This window comes from Hydra viridissima, unplaced genomic scaffold (assembly GCF_058129835.1).
Source record: "Hydra viridissima isolate aposymbiotic clone 2 unplaced genomic scaffold, HvirCarnegie_v1 scaffold_12, whole genome shotgun sequence".
Lineage (NCBI taxonomy): Eukaryota > Metazoa > Cnidaria > Hydrozoa > Anthoathecata > Hydridae > Hydra > Hydra viridissima.
This window is the reverse complement of record NW_028324311.1, coordinates 12,003,547-12,021,387: the sequence shown is the minus strand read 5'-3', so window position 1 is coordinate 12,021,387 and position 17,841 is coordinate 12,003,547. Positions and strand designations below refer to the sequence as shown.

At 28.8% G+C, this 17,841-nt stretch overlaps 1 protein-coding gene across 2 annotated transcripts in view; it reads right to left on the bottom strand.

Moving 5' to 3' along the window:
• Window positions 1–3,304: 3,304 nt before the first annotated feature.
• Window positions 3,305–17,841, bottom strand: part of LOC145194132 (AP-1 complex subunit beta-1-like) — a 15,961-nt gene continuing 1,424 nt past the window's right edge. Inside the window, exons 3-24 of one of the 2 annotated variants that reach the window (XM_090069457.1) lie at window positions 17,772–17,841; window positions 15,850–15,985; window positions 15,507–15,752; window positions 15,063–15,187; window positions 14,752–14,820; window positions 14,567–14,633; window positions 12,467–12,548; window positions 12,072–12,144; window positions 9,098–9,238; window positions 8,944–9,019; window positions 8,291–8,380; window positions 8,112–8,200; window positions 6,832–7,111; window positions 6,236–6,611; window positions 5,949–6,091; window positions 5,508–5,550; window positions 5,213–5,401; window positions 5,003–5,128; window positions 4,807–4,893; window positions 4,482–4,549; window positions 4,282–4,368; window positions 3,305–3,513 (exon numbers count right to left, since the gene is read on the bottom strand). The exon at window positions 17,772–17,841 is cut by the window's right edge and continues 36 nt beyond it. In XM_090069457.1, the coding sequence (XP_089925583.1) occupies window positions 3,439–3,513; window positions 4,282–4,368; window positions 4,482–4,549; window positions 4,807–4,893; window positions 5,003–5,128; window positions 5,213–5,401; window positions 5,508–5,550; window positions 5,949–6,091; window positions 6,236–6,611; window positions 6,832–7,111; window positions 8,112–8,200; window positions 8,291–8,380; window positions 8,944–9,019; window positions 9,098–9,238; window positions 12,072–12,144; window positions 12,467–12,548; window positions 14,567–14,633; window positions 14,752–14,820; window positions 15,063–15,187; window positions 15,507–15,752; window positions 15,850–15,985; window positions 17,772–17,841 (2,738 nt within the window). In that variant the 3' untranslated portion in view covers window positions 3,305–3,438. Of the gene's footprint in view, window positions 3,514–4,281; window positions 4,369–4,481; window positions 4,550–4,806; window positions 4,894–5,002; window positions 5,129–5,212; window positions 5,402–5,507; window positions 5,551–5,948; window positions 6,092–6,235; window positions 6,612–6,831; window positions 7,112–8,111; window positions 8,201–8,290; window positions 8,381–8,943; window positions 9,020–9,097; window positions 9,241–12,071; window positions 12,145–12,466; window positions 12,549–14,566; window positions 14,634–14,751; window positions 14,821–15,062; window positions 15,188–15,506; window positions 15,753–15,849; window positions 15,986–17,771 lie in introns of those variants that run through there. The other variant, XM_090069458.1, reaches the window with a different exon arrangement.

Sequence of the window (17,841 nt, the reverse complement as noted above, 5' to 3'; positions counted from 1 at the left end):
GCGCATATGAATTATTTTGGCAACTTAAGTGGCCTGAGAACTAGAAAGATATGATCCGGCGAATTTATCCCAATTTCCATGCTAGTTTCCATTTTATGGCTTTTTTTTTTGTTTTTTGTTTTTTGTTTCTTTTTTTGTTTGTTTACTCTTAGAAGTTCTTTTAATCATATTTAGTTTAAGTTCAACGTAATTAAATTATTAAAGCCCAAATGCAAGAATTGAACATGAAATTTCAAATCTTGATTCAAACTTGAATTTCCGTTTCCAGACAGGTCGATGAACTTAAAAATTGGACTTAAGACTTGAAGTTCAAAGTTCGGCCCCTGTATTCTGACCAAAATAGCTTATTCTAAATCTTTTTTTTAAAATACATTGCGAATGTAAAATAAGAATAAAAGTTTAATGAAGAAAACCTTAGAGTTTTTGGTTCTCTTTATAATTCAAACATTTTATGGTTTAATAAAAAATTGACAATATGAAAACTATGCTTAATTGAAAACTGAAAAATAAGTTATGTAAACTGAATTTTACACAGTTATAAAATAAGCTGGCCGTCGAGTTCTCCTTAACTGAAGGCATCTGGCTATTTTCTATAAGCTCATCGATTAAGGAAAAAGTTTATAGGGACAAGACTTTTCAGCTCGAGAAAATTATTTGAGCACAAGTTAACTCTCCGATAAAAGAGAAGAGAAGATTTGGTCATCCAACAACATCCCAACCAAGTATCACCAATAGAAAAAACTAACAAATAAACAAACAGAACTCAATCAGCCTTTATTGGACATACAACTTGAAAAATTGAAAATTGGGCACCATAAGGTAAAAAAAAAAATAGTGTAACACACCAAAACAAAGCTAGCTAAAGAAAAAAAATTAAGCTTTAAAATCGTCAATAAGCATTACCCACTTTTTACTACATCTTTCATTATGGAAAAAATGTACTTTTATTTCTTAAATAATAGTAAGGCTGGAATACACACAAAATGTCCCGAGATTTACAGACAAAATGTCCAAAGATTGTTTGCTTCACTGGCAATACATATGTTAATGTGAATAAACCATTTGTTACAGCCTGGATGGCCAAAAATAATGATTGTAAGACTTCCATCCTCTGTTTTCTTCTAACCAAGAAGTCAGAGAAGGTTTTCTCAAAAGAGTTCTCCTCTTAAGAGTTTTTCATAAAAGAGTAGGTTAAGGAAGTAAAAATGGCTTTAGAATATATTTTTCATTTGCTAAAAACTCCAAGGATGAGAGGAAAACAGTCATCTACATAAGCTCAATCCACCTATTACAAAAACCTACCTCTGGAGATAAATTAAAAACTAACAAAGTTCTATTACACTAGTCAACAAAAAAGACCTTTTTTTTTTTTGCTGATTTGAGTTTGATAGTTGTTTTTAGGTAATTAGGGGTCTCTGAGTTCAAATATGTCAACAGTTTTTAAACATCACATCAATTTTTTATAAATGGGCATATTATTACTTACAAATACTTGTCTAACATGTTGCTACATGCTTCAGAAACCTATTATCTTTTTGTGGTTGGGCATGCGTTATGGTTGTGGACTATGGTCAGCCTGAGTTGACCGTGAAGTGAGTAATGGTGTGTGTCAAGGAGCAGCATGCTTCTACCTAAGCGGTGCCGGCCTATGAGCATTTTCTACCGTTTTGGCTGCTTTGCTAAAAGTTTTATGTGGCACCAATTACTTTATCCCTATCAAAATCAACCCATCAACGGAAGTTTAGCGGTTAACCAATCAGAGCGTACCTCATCTGTATTGGATTGAGTGCTCAAAGGAACACTCATAAGTACGCTTCTATTATTAACCCAAAAATATTGGAGTAATCACTCGTACTGGATTACAATCATCATCCAGTGCTTCACTCAGATAAGTTACCAGTGTCTATTTTCAAGGAACTTCCTTCACTGGAAGATGCAAGCGAAGCAAACGTATTAGATACAAGCGAACAATACAGGCGAGCGGAACAATACAATGCAGGCGAGCGGTTTCATCAAGATTTGAAGTTGATGGAGAATAGATAAAGTTGATGGGACACACAAACGATGGCAGACAATGGTTGGCATATTCAACGAGAGTAACTGAAACACTCAAGACGCTCTTGCAAGCGGAAATTTGTTCCACGAATGTCACCATGTTTGTATGTCTGTATATATAAAAAAAAGTGATATCCTGTATTGTTTATTTCAGTTCAGTTGACTGTATAACTTATGTTTAGAACCTATTTCACTTATCAATGTATGAAATTCTTATCTTTGTAACCGCATTACCGCAACACTTTTTTGGCATTATCAATCAGGTAATACTGAATATGGAGGAAAAGTTTTCTTTTTTTTTTCCAGAAGACGTTATTCTTAAGAAAAACAACAGTAATGCAATTTAGTCAAAAATTGTTTTTTTATTTTTTGAACTTCTTAAGCAACGTCCAGTCTAAGAGTAAAACAGAACGCCTAGTATACTTGCAGAATGGAATCTTCTGGGTGAGAAAAGGTTGTATAGAGAATTGACGGATATTTTGATTGTGAAAAATATCTAAATAAATGCCATTTCCTTCGGACTGTTAATGGCCGAACTTAGCGTCAGTCGACATCATCCTCGAAAGAACTTTCATGTCATTTTTCCGACTAAAAAAAAGAAACTTACAAAGGTTTACTTTACAAGAAACTAAATACAAAGACTTAACTAGTCACATAAAATTTAAAAATTCAGAAATGGGTGTAATGCTCATTTTGCGTGGGTATACAAAATAACAACTACACTTTCTCTTTGACTGGGAGAGTAAAAGATTTACAGTTTAGTGAATAAAAAATTTTAGGAAATTGGCCAAGAAATTTAAGAAATCCACTTGATATGATTTGTATAAAAAATGATTTAATAGTAGTTTTCTTAAAGAAATACGCTAAATTCTAAAAAAAATTGTAAAAAGCATTTGAAATCAAAGTGAAAACTACTTTATAAACTTGTTTCTAAACTTGTATTTCACAGAACGCAAAATTTAAAAAAAAAATAATAATAATAAGTTGGTCTTAACTCGAATTACAAAAACTCAGTGGCGTAACTGGAGGAAGGTAAAATATATGTGGCAGAGTGACAAAACTGAGTGCTACTAACTGAACTTAATGAGTTAAAAGTAGTTTCTACAAGTCATTTCTGATGTTCTCTACCATCCAGCTACGCTACAGGTTTATTATGTTCTCTACCATCCAGCTACGCCACAGGTGCGTTGGTTTACGCGTTAAAGCTAAATATTAAATGCTAAATGCTTTATAAAACAAAACAATTTGATTGTTCAAAAGGTTTTATTTCTATGATTTACAGGTACATTGGCAAATTTTTTAAATTTAAATTATTTAGAAGAAAAATAAGTCACGTTCAAAATAATTACAGCTCATAAAGAACTTCCATCGCACACCTGCAGTTTATAACTGCAACAACTGTTTATAAACTGCCTGTACTATTGGAACGACATCCATAGCGCGTGTCTTCAAAGCCAACTAAAAAAAAAAACAAATAAAGCAAATGAAAAATTTGCATATTTTGTTCTAAATATTGTTTTAAAAAAGCGAAAATTAGCGCTGCAATGAAGAAAGCTGTCATGACAACTAATAGTTTTTTATAATCATAAACTTTAACCTATTCAATCCAATGAGGCGTTATCAGCTGGAATAATAAATACAAAATAGCTGCCAAAAGATGTACAACAGTGAGAAAACAACAGCATTAACTTTACAAAGTTTAGACGATTACTATTATAGTTTCTATTTAGAAATTTCAAGTTCAGAATACAGAGAGCTTCAGGAGGTTTTTATGAAGCTTATATTAACATCGTAAAAATGGGCATTTCTTTTGCATACTGGTTTTTCAAAAAAAATTAAAAAATTAATTTGGGTAGAATTAAAAATTAAAAAAAAATTTCTCAAGAATATATGAGTTATAAGATTAGAATACTTTGAAGTTGTAAACATTAAAATTATAGACAGGGTTAGATGGTTAGGCTTTAATATTAAAGCTTTCGAACTTAAGAATTCGAATTTAAAACAATCAAGAAAAAAAAAAACAAAAAACAAAAAACAAAAAAACAAAAAAACAAATAACGTAAGAAGAGAGATAATTAAAATTCTATTAATATGAAAGAGATGCTAAAGATGAGCAAAAATCTTGAACACTAAATGCAACGATATACAAAATAAATTTAAAACCATTTTTATTATAAAAGAAACAAACAAACTTTAGGGAACATCATAACATTAAGAGATACTCACTTGAACTACAGGGTTTCCAGGAACGATTTTTAGTTCAGATAATACATGTAAATTGTTGGCAAACTTCATTGACTGATACAACATCTCCTAAAATAATAAAAGAACCAAACGAGATTTTATGGTCATCTGTTTTAAGGTAATAAAAGTGAGATTTTATAAACCTGTGAGTAAAAAAAGATAAAATAATAATAAAAAGTAACCTGTCCATCAACATTATTTTTGGCTACTGTGAAGATGTTGTTTGCTTGTAGCACATTTTGATAGTATTCTAAATACGAAGAACAATCCGTTAAAAAACAATGAACAATCTGTTACAAAGCTTTCCATTTATAAAGTTTATTACCCACAAGACATATTTCCTAAAATTGAGGAAGAACACTAAAAACATAAATTTTCTCAGGTGTAGCAAATCAAAGAAAAGTTTCTGCAGCTCGAAAATGTCGGCAAGTAAAAAACATTTCACTGATCAATAATCGATTCAAAATAAAAATTTAAATTGTAAGTTTGACAAAATGAAATGTATACCAGAAGAAAGTCCTTTAGTAGGGAAAGTAGTCTGAACTTCACTTGTTTGGGGAATATTTTTCCATGTAGACAAAAATAGCTTGCGTTCTAGAGCATCAACAGTTTAAAACAGAAAGAAATAAAGACTGAAAAACATTGTAATCTTTTAATCTTCAGATATAAAAAATGAGGTTTAAACTTATGTCAAAAAGCTCACCCATTTGACCATCTTCAACAAACAGTATATGAGCAGGAACTAGACAGCTAAAGTAGAATACATCAATATTATTTTTAACAGCCACTTGCAGGTTGTTGATTGGGGCCATTTTAAAAACAACTCCAGCTGTAAAGGAAAGAAAATAATTTGTTAAGAAAATGTTAACTTTCAAAAATTATCAAAAATATTTTTGAGCAATTATTTTCATACCTAACCCGAGTTGAAGTGAAACTTCAATTGATTGGTTAGGTAGTAATGGTGCAGGGACCTGAAGAACTGAGGGAGTCAACCCAAAACTATTCTTATTAAACTGAATTGCAAAACCTCCCATAGGCTGCATTGCACGATTAGTCAAAGTTAAATCCATGTAAGGTTGGCCTTGTCTTCGTGAAAAAGTTCCTAAAACAAAATTCAATAAAATTGTTTATTATAAAAAACTAAGAAAGATAGCAAATAAAATAATTTCAATTTCACATGAAATTTAAAATAAACATTCCACAAATACCTGATATCTCAAACCCTTTTGCTTTTGCTGCTGGTAGCCACACCTATGCAGAAACAGTACAAAATTGTTTAAAAATAAAATGGTTACAAAAACATGTAGAATAAACTGAATAATCAATCCTAAAAAAATAACAAATTCAACAAGATTAAAACAAGAAAATTTAAACACAAAGAAATTGATGTTTAACTATCACAGTCTTAAAAACTCAAGCCATAATAGTTAAAACAGTATTATGGGTTAAATTTTCACTGTTGTTTTTAAAGTGAGAGATATCACACTTTAAAAACGACAAAAAAATCTCAAATATCTTAAATTAAATTCTTACAAGTATATTCTGCAAAGTAGATTCAAAGTACATTCTGCTGCAATAAGCATACAGGATAAACTTTCGGCATAAAAAATGTTTTTTAAAGAGCAAACACAAAACAGGAAGTCGCATACCTGTTTAGGAGCAGTGTAACTTAATCCAGGAAGAGAGCTTTGTAAACTAAAAAGGTCACCAAGTCCACTAACTGGCACAGGCTGTTGCTGAATAAACGGTGTTGGTGTACTTAGCATATTGAGATCTCCCAAAAGATCAAGCACTAAAGTAAAATTATTTGACATTTAAAAATTGCTGACTAAAAAGAGACCTTTAACTATGGTTAGAAATCCTTAAAAGCTGAACCTAAACTAAAACTAAGTAGTTCTCATTTCTATTTAAAGATACAATAGTTACAAATATATACCTGGATCTGTGGATGGTTTGATTTGTGTTGGCATTCCAACAGGTTTTTGTTGTGTAGGAACTGATGGAGCTGGTGGCTCCATTTCTAAAAGATCGTCTAATAATGAAGAAGGCTGAGAAACTGATTGTGTTATAGGCTGATTAGCAACTTGAGATAAAGTAGGGACTTCAACTTCAGATATTTCATCCAAATCATTATTTGAAGAAGATAAGAGGGTTGGTCGACGACCTCCTGATTTACCAGCAACAAATGAGGTAGGTGGTCTATGGTAAACTGATGCAAGTGTAGAAATATGACAGATCAATTCATCCAGAAGAGTTGGCTCCAACAAATCTGTTTCTTCAGAAATCAATGGTTTCTCAGCTAGAACAACTTCCTAAATAAAATATTTTCTGTAATTTTTTTGAGCTTTGTAGCTTAAAACAAAAATTGAAAATGAAATTTTAAAAACATTGGAATCAAATGAAGTTCTTTTTATTGTCTAAAATTTATTTTGGATTTGTTGTTTTTTGTCAGCTAACTTGCCCATTTTTAAAATATTTTTGAAGGTTCTTTATATAACAAAATTTAAAATATACAAACTTGAACAACAGTACCTTTGCAGCTGCAGGGTCAGTAGAAAGCAATCTCCAATAGATGTAACCACGATCACGGAGATCTGGATTGTCACTATCCTGGGTGGCAAGGCTCAAAACTTGTTGCACAAGCTCCTGAGTGTCAGTTGGTCGCTTTAAAAACAACTTAACAATTGCTGTCAGCAACTGTAATTGCACTTGCGTATTTTCATCAGAAAAACCATCAAGGAAAGTTGTAAGAAGCTCATCAGCATTATCAATGCGCTCTGCATATTCTCCAATTATCCATATCATGGATGCTCTATGAATAAAAGCAAAAATCAAAGAGAACTTCTTGATTTATGCATAAAAATAAACTTAGAACAGGTCATTACTGCTGAACAGAGTTGGCAAGCTTTTTTTAATCAGTTGTAAAAAAACGATTTTGGCAAAAATACTGTTTTCCAATTAAATTTTTCACGGTAATAAACTTTCAATAACAAAGTAAAATGCAAAGGGTGTGGTTATGTTTAATATGACAAACCCAAATAAATGCAGAATCATGAAAACAAATGCAATAAACTGACAAGAACAACTGCTACAACTTCTAGTATGAGTGATGCAACTTCTGCTATGAGTGGCATTGTTGATTAGTATGATTTAAGTTACCAATCGCATTGATCCTTGATGGCTTATGATTGTAATAAGACATTAGCAGTTTACCAGCAACAGAGTTCAACTTGTAACTACAAGTTTCTATGGGTTAGTAGAAAAAATACTGAGTTATGATGATTTTAAAATTTACAAATAATGTAATGAATTAGTTTTTCTTTTCCCCTTTTGATATTGAGAGATCAATGATTGTCAGTCTTAAAATCAACAATTTTTCTTTTAAAAAAAAAAACAACAACAACTATAATTTAAACAACGTTTACTTCCAATATGTAATAATTGAAATTCATATGTATATAAAGTAGATAAATATTAAATGTGCATCATTCTTTACTTTTACATAAAAACCAATTTATGAAAGTATTTTACTTTAACAAAAAATTTATGTTAATGAAAATTTAAAGCAAGTTTTAGTTGCTTTATTGGTTTCTCATGTTAAAACATGACAACATAACCACAAAATATAAATTTTTTGATAGAGTTTTTGCTGGTTATTACTTTCTTTTTTCTCCTGGCATGGAAAAAAAAGAGTGTTTTGCAATTGCAAAAAGCCAACCCTACTTCTGAATTTAACTTTAAAGATGTTAGTTCATATTTAATTAAACAAAATTTGTAATAAATTATCTTTTAAAGTTTATTTTAATATTCACCTGGCTTCTGGTTCATCTAATGAGTCCAGATTTTCACATAGAGTTGAAATAATACTTTCATACTTATTAGGGTATCTTCTAAAAATATCCTTAAAACAAAAAACTTAATAAAGCAAAAAACTATTCACTAATTAACATATATGTTTAAAGATCATATTTGCATGAAAGCAAAGTGTTACCTTCAATACCACAATGGCTTCTTGAACAACATAGTTGACTTTATTTTGAATTAAATCCAATAATGTTGTGACACATTTCTCAGCTGATTGCTGCATAAATTAAAAGCAAATACTTTTACATTTATGATTTAAAAATACATGTATAAGAATACATAATAATTGGTTTGCATGTTTCTACTTGGCTGTGAGACACATTATTCTAACATTTAATTCACTAGCACCAAATAAGAGCAGTATGTTCTCATTTGGTGCTAGTAAATTATATATTTCACTCTATTTCCAAAAAAATAACTTTCTGTTTATAGATTTTTTAATTGAAAGAAATTTTCAATTATAGAAGTTAAATATTGTTCCACAGCATGATGATGATCAAGATTATACTTCATTTATGCTATATTTTACTATACTTTTATTGCTTTGTCTGTGTAAGCCTTGTCAAAGTACTTTTTATGGATTATTTGTTTCCTCATCCAACAACATCACAAAATTATTCTAATTTAATCCCAACACAAACTTGATGATTTTGATTGATTATATTTAATTTATACTATATTTAACACTTGTAACTATATTTAAATTTAATTATAAGACTCAAGTATTACAAATTAAAACTTTTCCTCAAGAAGTTAGAACAAAATCAACAAAAAGCTCACTTCAACTTTAATAGCACATCTTCCAATAGCTCTAACTGATTTTCGCACAAAATCAACATCTACTTCTGTGGCATACCTTAAATAAATGAAATAGTTTGTCAACAAAACTGTATTATCATCATGACTTAGTGATAAATTAAATATTAAAACTTACTCTTTAAGTTCAGCTAACACTTGTCCAATGTTTTGCTGAGAGGCCAACCTGATCATTATGTCAAGTTTTTCTAACTTTACATAAATAGGATCATTGTATTTCACAAAGAAAGCTTTGATCTCCTGTTTCAAGATATCAGGCCTACAAATCATAGATAAAATTATAGCTGGTTTTTAAAATAACAATAACTTTTTTCTCAAATGATTTTAACTAAATTTATCTCTTTACACCAACAGCAAACAACATAGTAATTAATTGTTAATCATAATTATCATAACTTGGTCATAATCAATTAAAATTTAAATAAATTAAATTTTAATTAAAGCATGTAAACGAAATAAGTGTAAAAGTAGAAAAACCAATCCAAAAAAGTACTCGCCAATATCTTTTTTATAAATAAATTATAATTCTAATGCATCAATTTATGAAGATAAAAAAATTCAAAGAAACTTATTTATTCCTACAGACATCTAATAAGATTTCAAACTTTTTCTTTTGTGGTCCCCATCACAACATTACAATCTTAGCGATTTGATGCTTTTTTCCAAGAAATTTTCAAACCATTAATGTCTCTGCAAAATGTATTTATCATTTTCATTTTTCATTTAATGATTACCCAATACTTTTTAACTCACAATTGTGGGTAGTTTAGAAGATTAGTTTTTTAGACACAGTGTTCATACCATTTTTGCTCATACTGTTCCATTTTATTTAAGTTTAACACAATAACTTAAAGCCAGATCAGATCAGAATACAGGTGACTGACATGCGATTTAATGAGAAGTAAGACATTTTTTTAAAGCATTTCTTAATATACAACTTAAAGTACAAAAGTTTCATTGAGAAGTTTCCATAGCAAAATGTTAATTTTTTTATATTAAAAATTAATGAAAATAGATTTTAAGCTTTTTTTTTTTTTTTTTTTGGTGCTATTTATGCTTGGGCTAATAAAATAGCTGGAAGAGATTATTCACACACACACTAATCAATTTCCATAAAACTTATCAAAAGTTAGATGATCCATTTTACTGATAACATAAAAGTTTAATTGAGTTTGTTAATTATATATTTTTGACTTAATTGATAAATTTCCTGAGTATTTGTGATGGTTAACTAAAAAAATAATTTTAACATTACAAAACAGTATTTTAATTGCTGAAAATTGACAATTATTAACTTGCAATACTTCAAATTTCAATTTGCATGCAAATGGATTGAAAAGCAGTGTCAGAGAGCATCAAATAGTGAATTATTAAACTGGTTAAATAAAAGAACCATAACAATCTTGAAAAAAAACCAAAAAAAAACAGAAAAGATTGAGTGAAACTATCATCTTGACTAAATTTTTACATATAGCTGTAAGTAAGTGTGACCAGTAAGTGTGTGTTCACGCAAAAAAGCTGCTGATTTTTATATATAGCTGTATAATTGACCAGTAAGTGTGGACTCACATAAAAGCTGCTGACCTTTTGCTACAAATGCAACTAGTTTTCTAAATAAAGACTTTTTTAACAAACTTTTGATGGTTTGTGTATTTCAATTTCTTATTTGCTTTTCCCTCTATATTTGAAAATGAGAGTCCCCTGAATTTGTTGATGATTGCACTTGATGATCACATTTTCATTGTCTTCAATACAGAAAATTTTTAAAATAAAATTGTCATACAACTTTCTGCAGTAGGTTCTTACACTTTTTTCTTGAGTTTCAGAACTGTTTAGCATGTTTTGTGATTTAAAAGAATGAAGACCATACTTATTTCAAACTTTTACAACAAAACTATGAAAAAATACAATTTTTTTTAAGTTAACCTTGAAACCATTAACAAGTTTTCTAGCCAGTGTTTTTTATCTTGAAAACTCTCCTATTCTTGCATTATTTTAGTTTGATCAACTTTGTTTCAGAGATATGTTGAATACCACGAATAATGATGTGGACATTTGGATTTGCAACTCTTTGGCTATTGAGCTTTTATTTAGATTTTCCATATAACTTTGCATAATTTTTTTCTCTAATGTCTTCTTCTTTTGTCATTTGTAAAACAAGTTTTAATTTAAGGGGAAGACTAAAACATCATTTTGAATTCACGGCATGTTGTAAATAAAATACAAACACTATCAAAAATTCATTAATACAACCACTGAAGAATGAGGTGTATTTATTATTTCACATTTATTTTGTTTACACACTTTATTAAAGATATTTTTGCTTTTATTTTAAAAATAAAAGAAGATATTGGCAAGATGCTAAACAAGCATATAACTATTCCAATAGATCAGATAAACAAAATAGAATAATAGATAAAACTGATAGTGGTTTAAAATAGAATAATAGATAAAACTGATAGTGGCCAAATTTCCAGAAATCATCTAATGAAACTATAAGTTAATAGTTTTATCAGGTAACCTCAAAATGATTCTATTTTTTGCCAAATCTGGTGTGAAAAATGATTCCAATCATTAGATTTAAATCCTGAAGAAGTAATTAAGTCTGAAAAAGTTCCAGCTATTCTCTAAAAGACATTTTGAAGTTCTAGCGCCACTCACACTTCACAGCCACTTTCCTTTTCTGACATGTCATTATTGCTGTTTGTTGAACACTGTCATTAAGAAAGAGTAGAAACAAATGTTCCCAGCTTACATCAAGTTGCATCATCAGATTTCACTGGTGCTGGAAGAGGACTTAATAAGTATCTAATAAACTTACTGCACCAAAAAAAACTTTTAAGTTTTTTTTTTTTAGGATTCTTGCTTTAGATCAGAATTTTCATTTAAAAAAACTTTTTTAACAGAACTTGTAGTTGCATGCAGCAAATGCAACTTAAATGCTGATGCATAATGTATTGATAAATCTAATGACACAAATACATAAATAATACATAAATATGTTAAAAACAACAAAAACATAAATATATTAAAGATGGTAACTTAATGCTAAAGATAAATCATAGTAACTTTATAAGGAAACAAATCAAAACCTTTTTTGCACAATCAAATTAATGTTTCTCAGTGCAACATACTGGACTTCAGGCTCAGCAGAAAGTAGAGTTACTATAAGAAAAACAAGTTATCCAATTACTTAACAAAAAAAAAAAAATAAAAATAAAAACAAAAAAATCAAGCTATAATCTTAGTAAAAAAAAAACTCTTTCCCCATAAATAACTATGTTACCCTGAGATGAAATTGATAAGCGATTACTTTTGAAATCTTCAATTTTCATTAAGAACTTTTCTTAAACTTGGCACAAAAATATTTCATTTGACTTAAAATTATGATGTTCACATAAAAATCATTATCAACATTAGTACAACATTAGTATGAAAAGATAAAACATGAAAGAAGTGCGATTTAAAAAGAAAATTCAACACACACCTAGTGGGGGAGCAAGCTTCTTTGAAAGACTTTGAAGAAATGGGGATCCAGCAGGCATTATTTCCATTAGCTTCATTAAAACCTGTTAAATAAGATTTAAATGATTTTAAAAGATTGCTCATTCAAAAAGGGAACAGTAAGATTAAAACTAGATTTTTTATATTACATTTATTGATCAAATTCAAATTCGCTACTTGTTATTTGCTGCTTAAAGAAAGCAAAATTTATTATGTATGTGTATATGCATTTGTTATGCATGAGTATTTAATTGTTATGTATGTGCATATATATTTGTTATGTTAAAAAAATTTATGTTAAAAAAAAAAAAAAAGTTGTTTATTTGATTGAGTTTTATCAGAAAGTAAATGTTATATTATCATGAAATGTTATATTATCATAGAATATAGCTCCAGAATCTACAACTTAACAATCTTTATTTGTGTACCACATGTGTAAAGTATATTAGAAATGATGGATTTAGGTCGTTGGAAAACGTTAACATGTTGATATGAAATTAGTTTGATTTATATGAAGACAAAAAAAATTGGACGTGGAAGTGAAAAATTCAGGAAAGAAGAGGTATGTATATATACACTAATATTTATATAATATGGGCACATTTAATATTTTAGAAAACAACTAATGGATATAGAATTTGGAAAAATTATTAAATCTGCTGACCAAGGAGAGCATTGGAAAGCGTTTTAAATGGCAAAACTCCACTATTAGCAGATTGGTGAAGAAATATAAACAAACTGGTACAACTGATAGGCCTATTGGATCAGGGAGAAAACCTAAAACTTCAAAAAAGGAAGATCGCTACATTCTTAACGCCATCAATAAAGATTGTAAAATCAAATGCAGCGAGATAAAACTAGATTTGAACCTTACTTATATCTCAAAGTGGACAATATCTTGTCGAATAAAAGCATCAGGTGAATTTTTTCAAGCAAATAAAAAAACCATTTGTTATTTAAATCAATCACAAAAAAAGATTAAAGTGGTGCATTGAGCACAAAAATTGGACATGTGAACAATGGGCTACAATTATTTGGAATGACAAGTCTCCTTTTGTCTTATTTTATAATGGTCCATCTCACTGTTGGAAATTAATTGTGGAAAAATTCAACCCCCAAACATGTAACGCAACCATTAAACATGAAAAAAAGGTTAATGTGTGGGGGTGTTTTAGTGCACACAATGATGGACAACTTTACCGGGTGAAAGGCACCATGGACCAGCATTTGTATCACAAAATCTTAGTTAATCAACTTGGACCAAGTATAAAAGAACTTTTTCCTAATGGTGACTACATCTTTCAACAGGATAATGATAACAAACATACAGCACGGTTGAATAAAAGATATCTAGAATCTAAATTGATACCAGTTATGTCTTGGCCAGCACAATCTCCTGATTTAAATCTGATAGAAAACCTATGTTCTATATTGGATAAAAAATTGAAAGATCCTAGGGCAACAAATGAAGATGAACAGCTCCAAACTCTTCTTGTTGGTTGGAATGCTTTGCCAAATGACTTATCAAAAAGATTTGTAGATAATACGCCTTCTAGATGCGCAGAAGTCATAAAAAACAAAGGGTGGCCAATTAAGTACTAATACAACTAAAACTTTAAAAATACTTCACAAATCCTAATTTCTTTTTATTATATGTAATATACAATAATATCAAAAGCATTTCTATCAAAATTGTCTTATATTACTTTTATTATATTAGTTTAAGACATTTTTTATTGCTTTTTTTTTATTAAAAAATTGAGTGTGGCTTTTTTTTTGCACCCCACTGTATGTATGTATGTATATATGTATGTATGTATGTATGTATGTATGTATGTATGTATGTATGTATGTATGTATGTATGTATGTATGTATGTATGTATGTATGTATGTATGTATGTATGTATGTATATACATATATATATATATATATGAAAAGAGAGAGAGAGATAATGATATATTTTATAGTATGAAGAGAGAAACCTATTTAGTTTGAAAATAGAAACTCATTTGCATATATTAATCTATATTACATAACACACAAAAAAATAGTAAAAAGAAAAAAGGCAGAAGCCAACTTACTTTAACAGCAGAGAGTACAACAGCAGCATTGGCATGAGATAACCGTGGAGTAACTCGTTCACAAATACTTTAAAAAATTTTTAAATTTTAGTTTTCTTCACATAAAAGAAACAAAGATTAATTTTCATCAAATAACAAAAAATTCAGTAAAATAAATTACAAAAATAGTCTTAAAACAAAAAAACCTTTGAGCTTCTTTGTCATCTCTTGGGGTGTAATTAGCAAGTGAATCCAGAATAAATATTTGACCCCATCTGAAAAATAAGTCTTAAAAATAAAATGAACAAAAAATGAGCTACATTATTCATAACAAAATCATTGATTTTTTTTTTATGATTTACAAAAATGTGATAGTTGTCTTGGTGCTAGTGTAGCACTGACAATCAATATATTTCCCTGATGATCAAGGCATTCCATTTATAATCAATCAATTTCACTGATGATCAATGTATTTCATGATAAAAAATTAAAAAACTAAAAACACTTCTTTACATACTCTGTACATTCATTTAATGCTGTTAGGAGTTTGTTTATAGTAGCAGAATTCATTTCAAAGTATTGATTTGCATTTGGAGATGACTCTGCAATTTCTGTCAATGAAGCAACTGCATTTGCAACAACCTAGAAAATGAAGAAAATTAATAATGATGTTGAATTGCAAAACGGAATATGTACAACAGGCATGAAACATGAAAGCCATTAAAAAAAAAACCTTTAATGAAAATTTTTGCGCCTCTTGATATATATTTTCAAAAATAATCTCTCTCTTTCTTTCTCTCTCTCTATATATACATATATATAACAAAATAAGGTTTTTAGCAGTCAGTATTGGTTCTTTTTACATATAAAAAAACTAATACTTCAATGTCAATGAAGTACTAATAAGCAAACTCTTTCATGTAATTGTAATATATTAGATTGTTTGCAGGAAAAAAAATACCATAGGGTTGGAGTCTGACAGTAAGTCACGCAGCAGTTCTAGGAATCCTTGGTCTTCAACAAGAGTAGAATTTATATCATGTAACTTAGCAACACAAACAGCAGCTGTTTTCCTTACATAAGGATCTTCGTCTTTTAAACATTTCCGTAATGGCTCACACAAATACTCTGTTATCTTATCTACCCTAATGCACCCCATGGTCCTAACAGCTAGTGCTCTTATCAATGGATTAGGATCATCACAATCCTATAAACAAAATAATACTAGTGAACAATCAATCATGAGAAGTATATTTTAAAGCATATATTCAACTGTTGAAAAGATTTAGATGTAAAACGCAAACCTTGGCAAAAGTGTTGACAGCCATAATAGCCATATCTGGCTGAGACTTTGCATAGTTCATTAAATACAGATACACAAGCTTTTTTAACTCAAGGTTGTCTGTTTGCATACAATTTATTACATCTGGAAACAATGCACTAAATGATAAAATTGGAAACTTAACATTGGCAATCGAACAATGACTACAATTTTACAAAAGGTCCATAGGAAGAAAAAACAATCATAGTAACAACAGTACTTTAAGAGCTTTGCAAAATGAGCATTAACCCAAATGCACTAAGAGAGGGAGTTTGCTTTTGTGAACAGCCAAATAGTGGATAGTAAATTTTGACAGCAATATCTTGAGTTTTCCTAGATGTATCAACTTTAACCCTGATTGGTTTTGATCAGAGTTAAAAAGTAGAAACTATTTTGCAGGTTAGACAACTTTCTATGGATTTATAAGGAATTTAACACAACTTTTTAAAAATTTGTGTTAAAATTTTTTTTATCTTTATTATTTTTACTTTTTCTCATTATTGAATTTTAAAAGGCAACAAAAAACTTATTCCTTTTGTTGACATCTTTGTTGTTAAGGTTTTGTGAACATCATCAACAATAACTACACCAAAAAACTTTTTTTAAAAAAAAACAATTTCAAATTTAAGAACTGGATATAGAAAACTCATAAACTATAATTATAAAAATACATTATATTGTATTATCAACTAATGACTAATGCTATGTGAAGGCATAGAAAATGATATGGTCATCTTCAGATTAAACAACATTGCAATATATTTTGAAATATTATGAGTCCTGTTTTAAAACTTAGCATGCATTATTCCTGACATGATATTTGAGTTCAAAGTTAATTCCACAACTTACTCTATGACCATTTTACCGGGTTTTTTTCCTATTTCTTTCACCATTAACAATCACATAAACTATTTACATTGTACAAAAAAAGAAGCATGTGCATGATTGCTGGATTCTCATTGATTTAGGAACCTTTTCATTTAAAGTGGTATACTTTTCATTTAAAGCAGTATATATATTTAAAAAAAAACCGTGCTTCTATAATATCAATAATATCTCAGTTTTTTTGCTAACAAAATTTTAAGTTTTTGCTCAGTTTTAAGAGTTCTTTTTTATTTTTTTTCAGTTAAAAAACAAGTTGCTTTTTAACATGATTACTTACAGGGCCTTACTAAAGAAAACAAGTTGTTTTTTAACATGATTACTTACAGGGCCTTAATAAACAAACAAAAAAATTCATTTTTATTATTTCCTAATACATTTAGGACAGCAGCAGATTATCAGCACTTAATATTAATACAATTTTTTATATAGCTTTTGATTAAACAAGTTATAAAACTTAGATAATAAAAACATAAAAAAGTTAACATTTTTTTAAAACTATTTGCTTTCTTACAGTTATTTTTCTACTCTTTTAAAGAAATTAAATGAGAAGTTATTTCATTAAAAAAAATATAAATTTATCATGCAGCAAATATATTACTAGTATATTCATATTGTCTAAATATTTCTAATGGAACTTACATGCTAATTCTTACAAAAAGTAAATGACTTAATATCTTGAGCCTTTTTGTTTTTTACTTTAACATTCCAAAAAGCCATACCTACAAGGAGCAACCACTTCAGTAGGAATATACAAATAGAATTATGTTTATAGTAGAAGGGTTTTTTTTTCTTTATTTTTTTTTTTTAAAAATAATGCATTTTAAAAGTTTTTTTTGATAACAGTCTAACTTTTAGTGAAATAACCAAATCCTATTTAATTGAACTTAAATTACTTTTGATGTATAACTTAACTATTCTACAACTATTTACTAAAACATACTTCTTCACCTTTATGGAATTTTAATTTCCTTCAATTTTTAAAAACCATATATCAAATAGTCTTTTTATTTGAAAAATTACCTCACATCTTTTCCAACTGTCATTATAGCAATTACTTTTTTTACAGCCTCTTTTTTCCGATCAGTTTTAT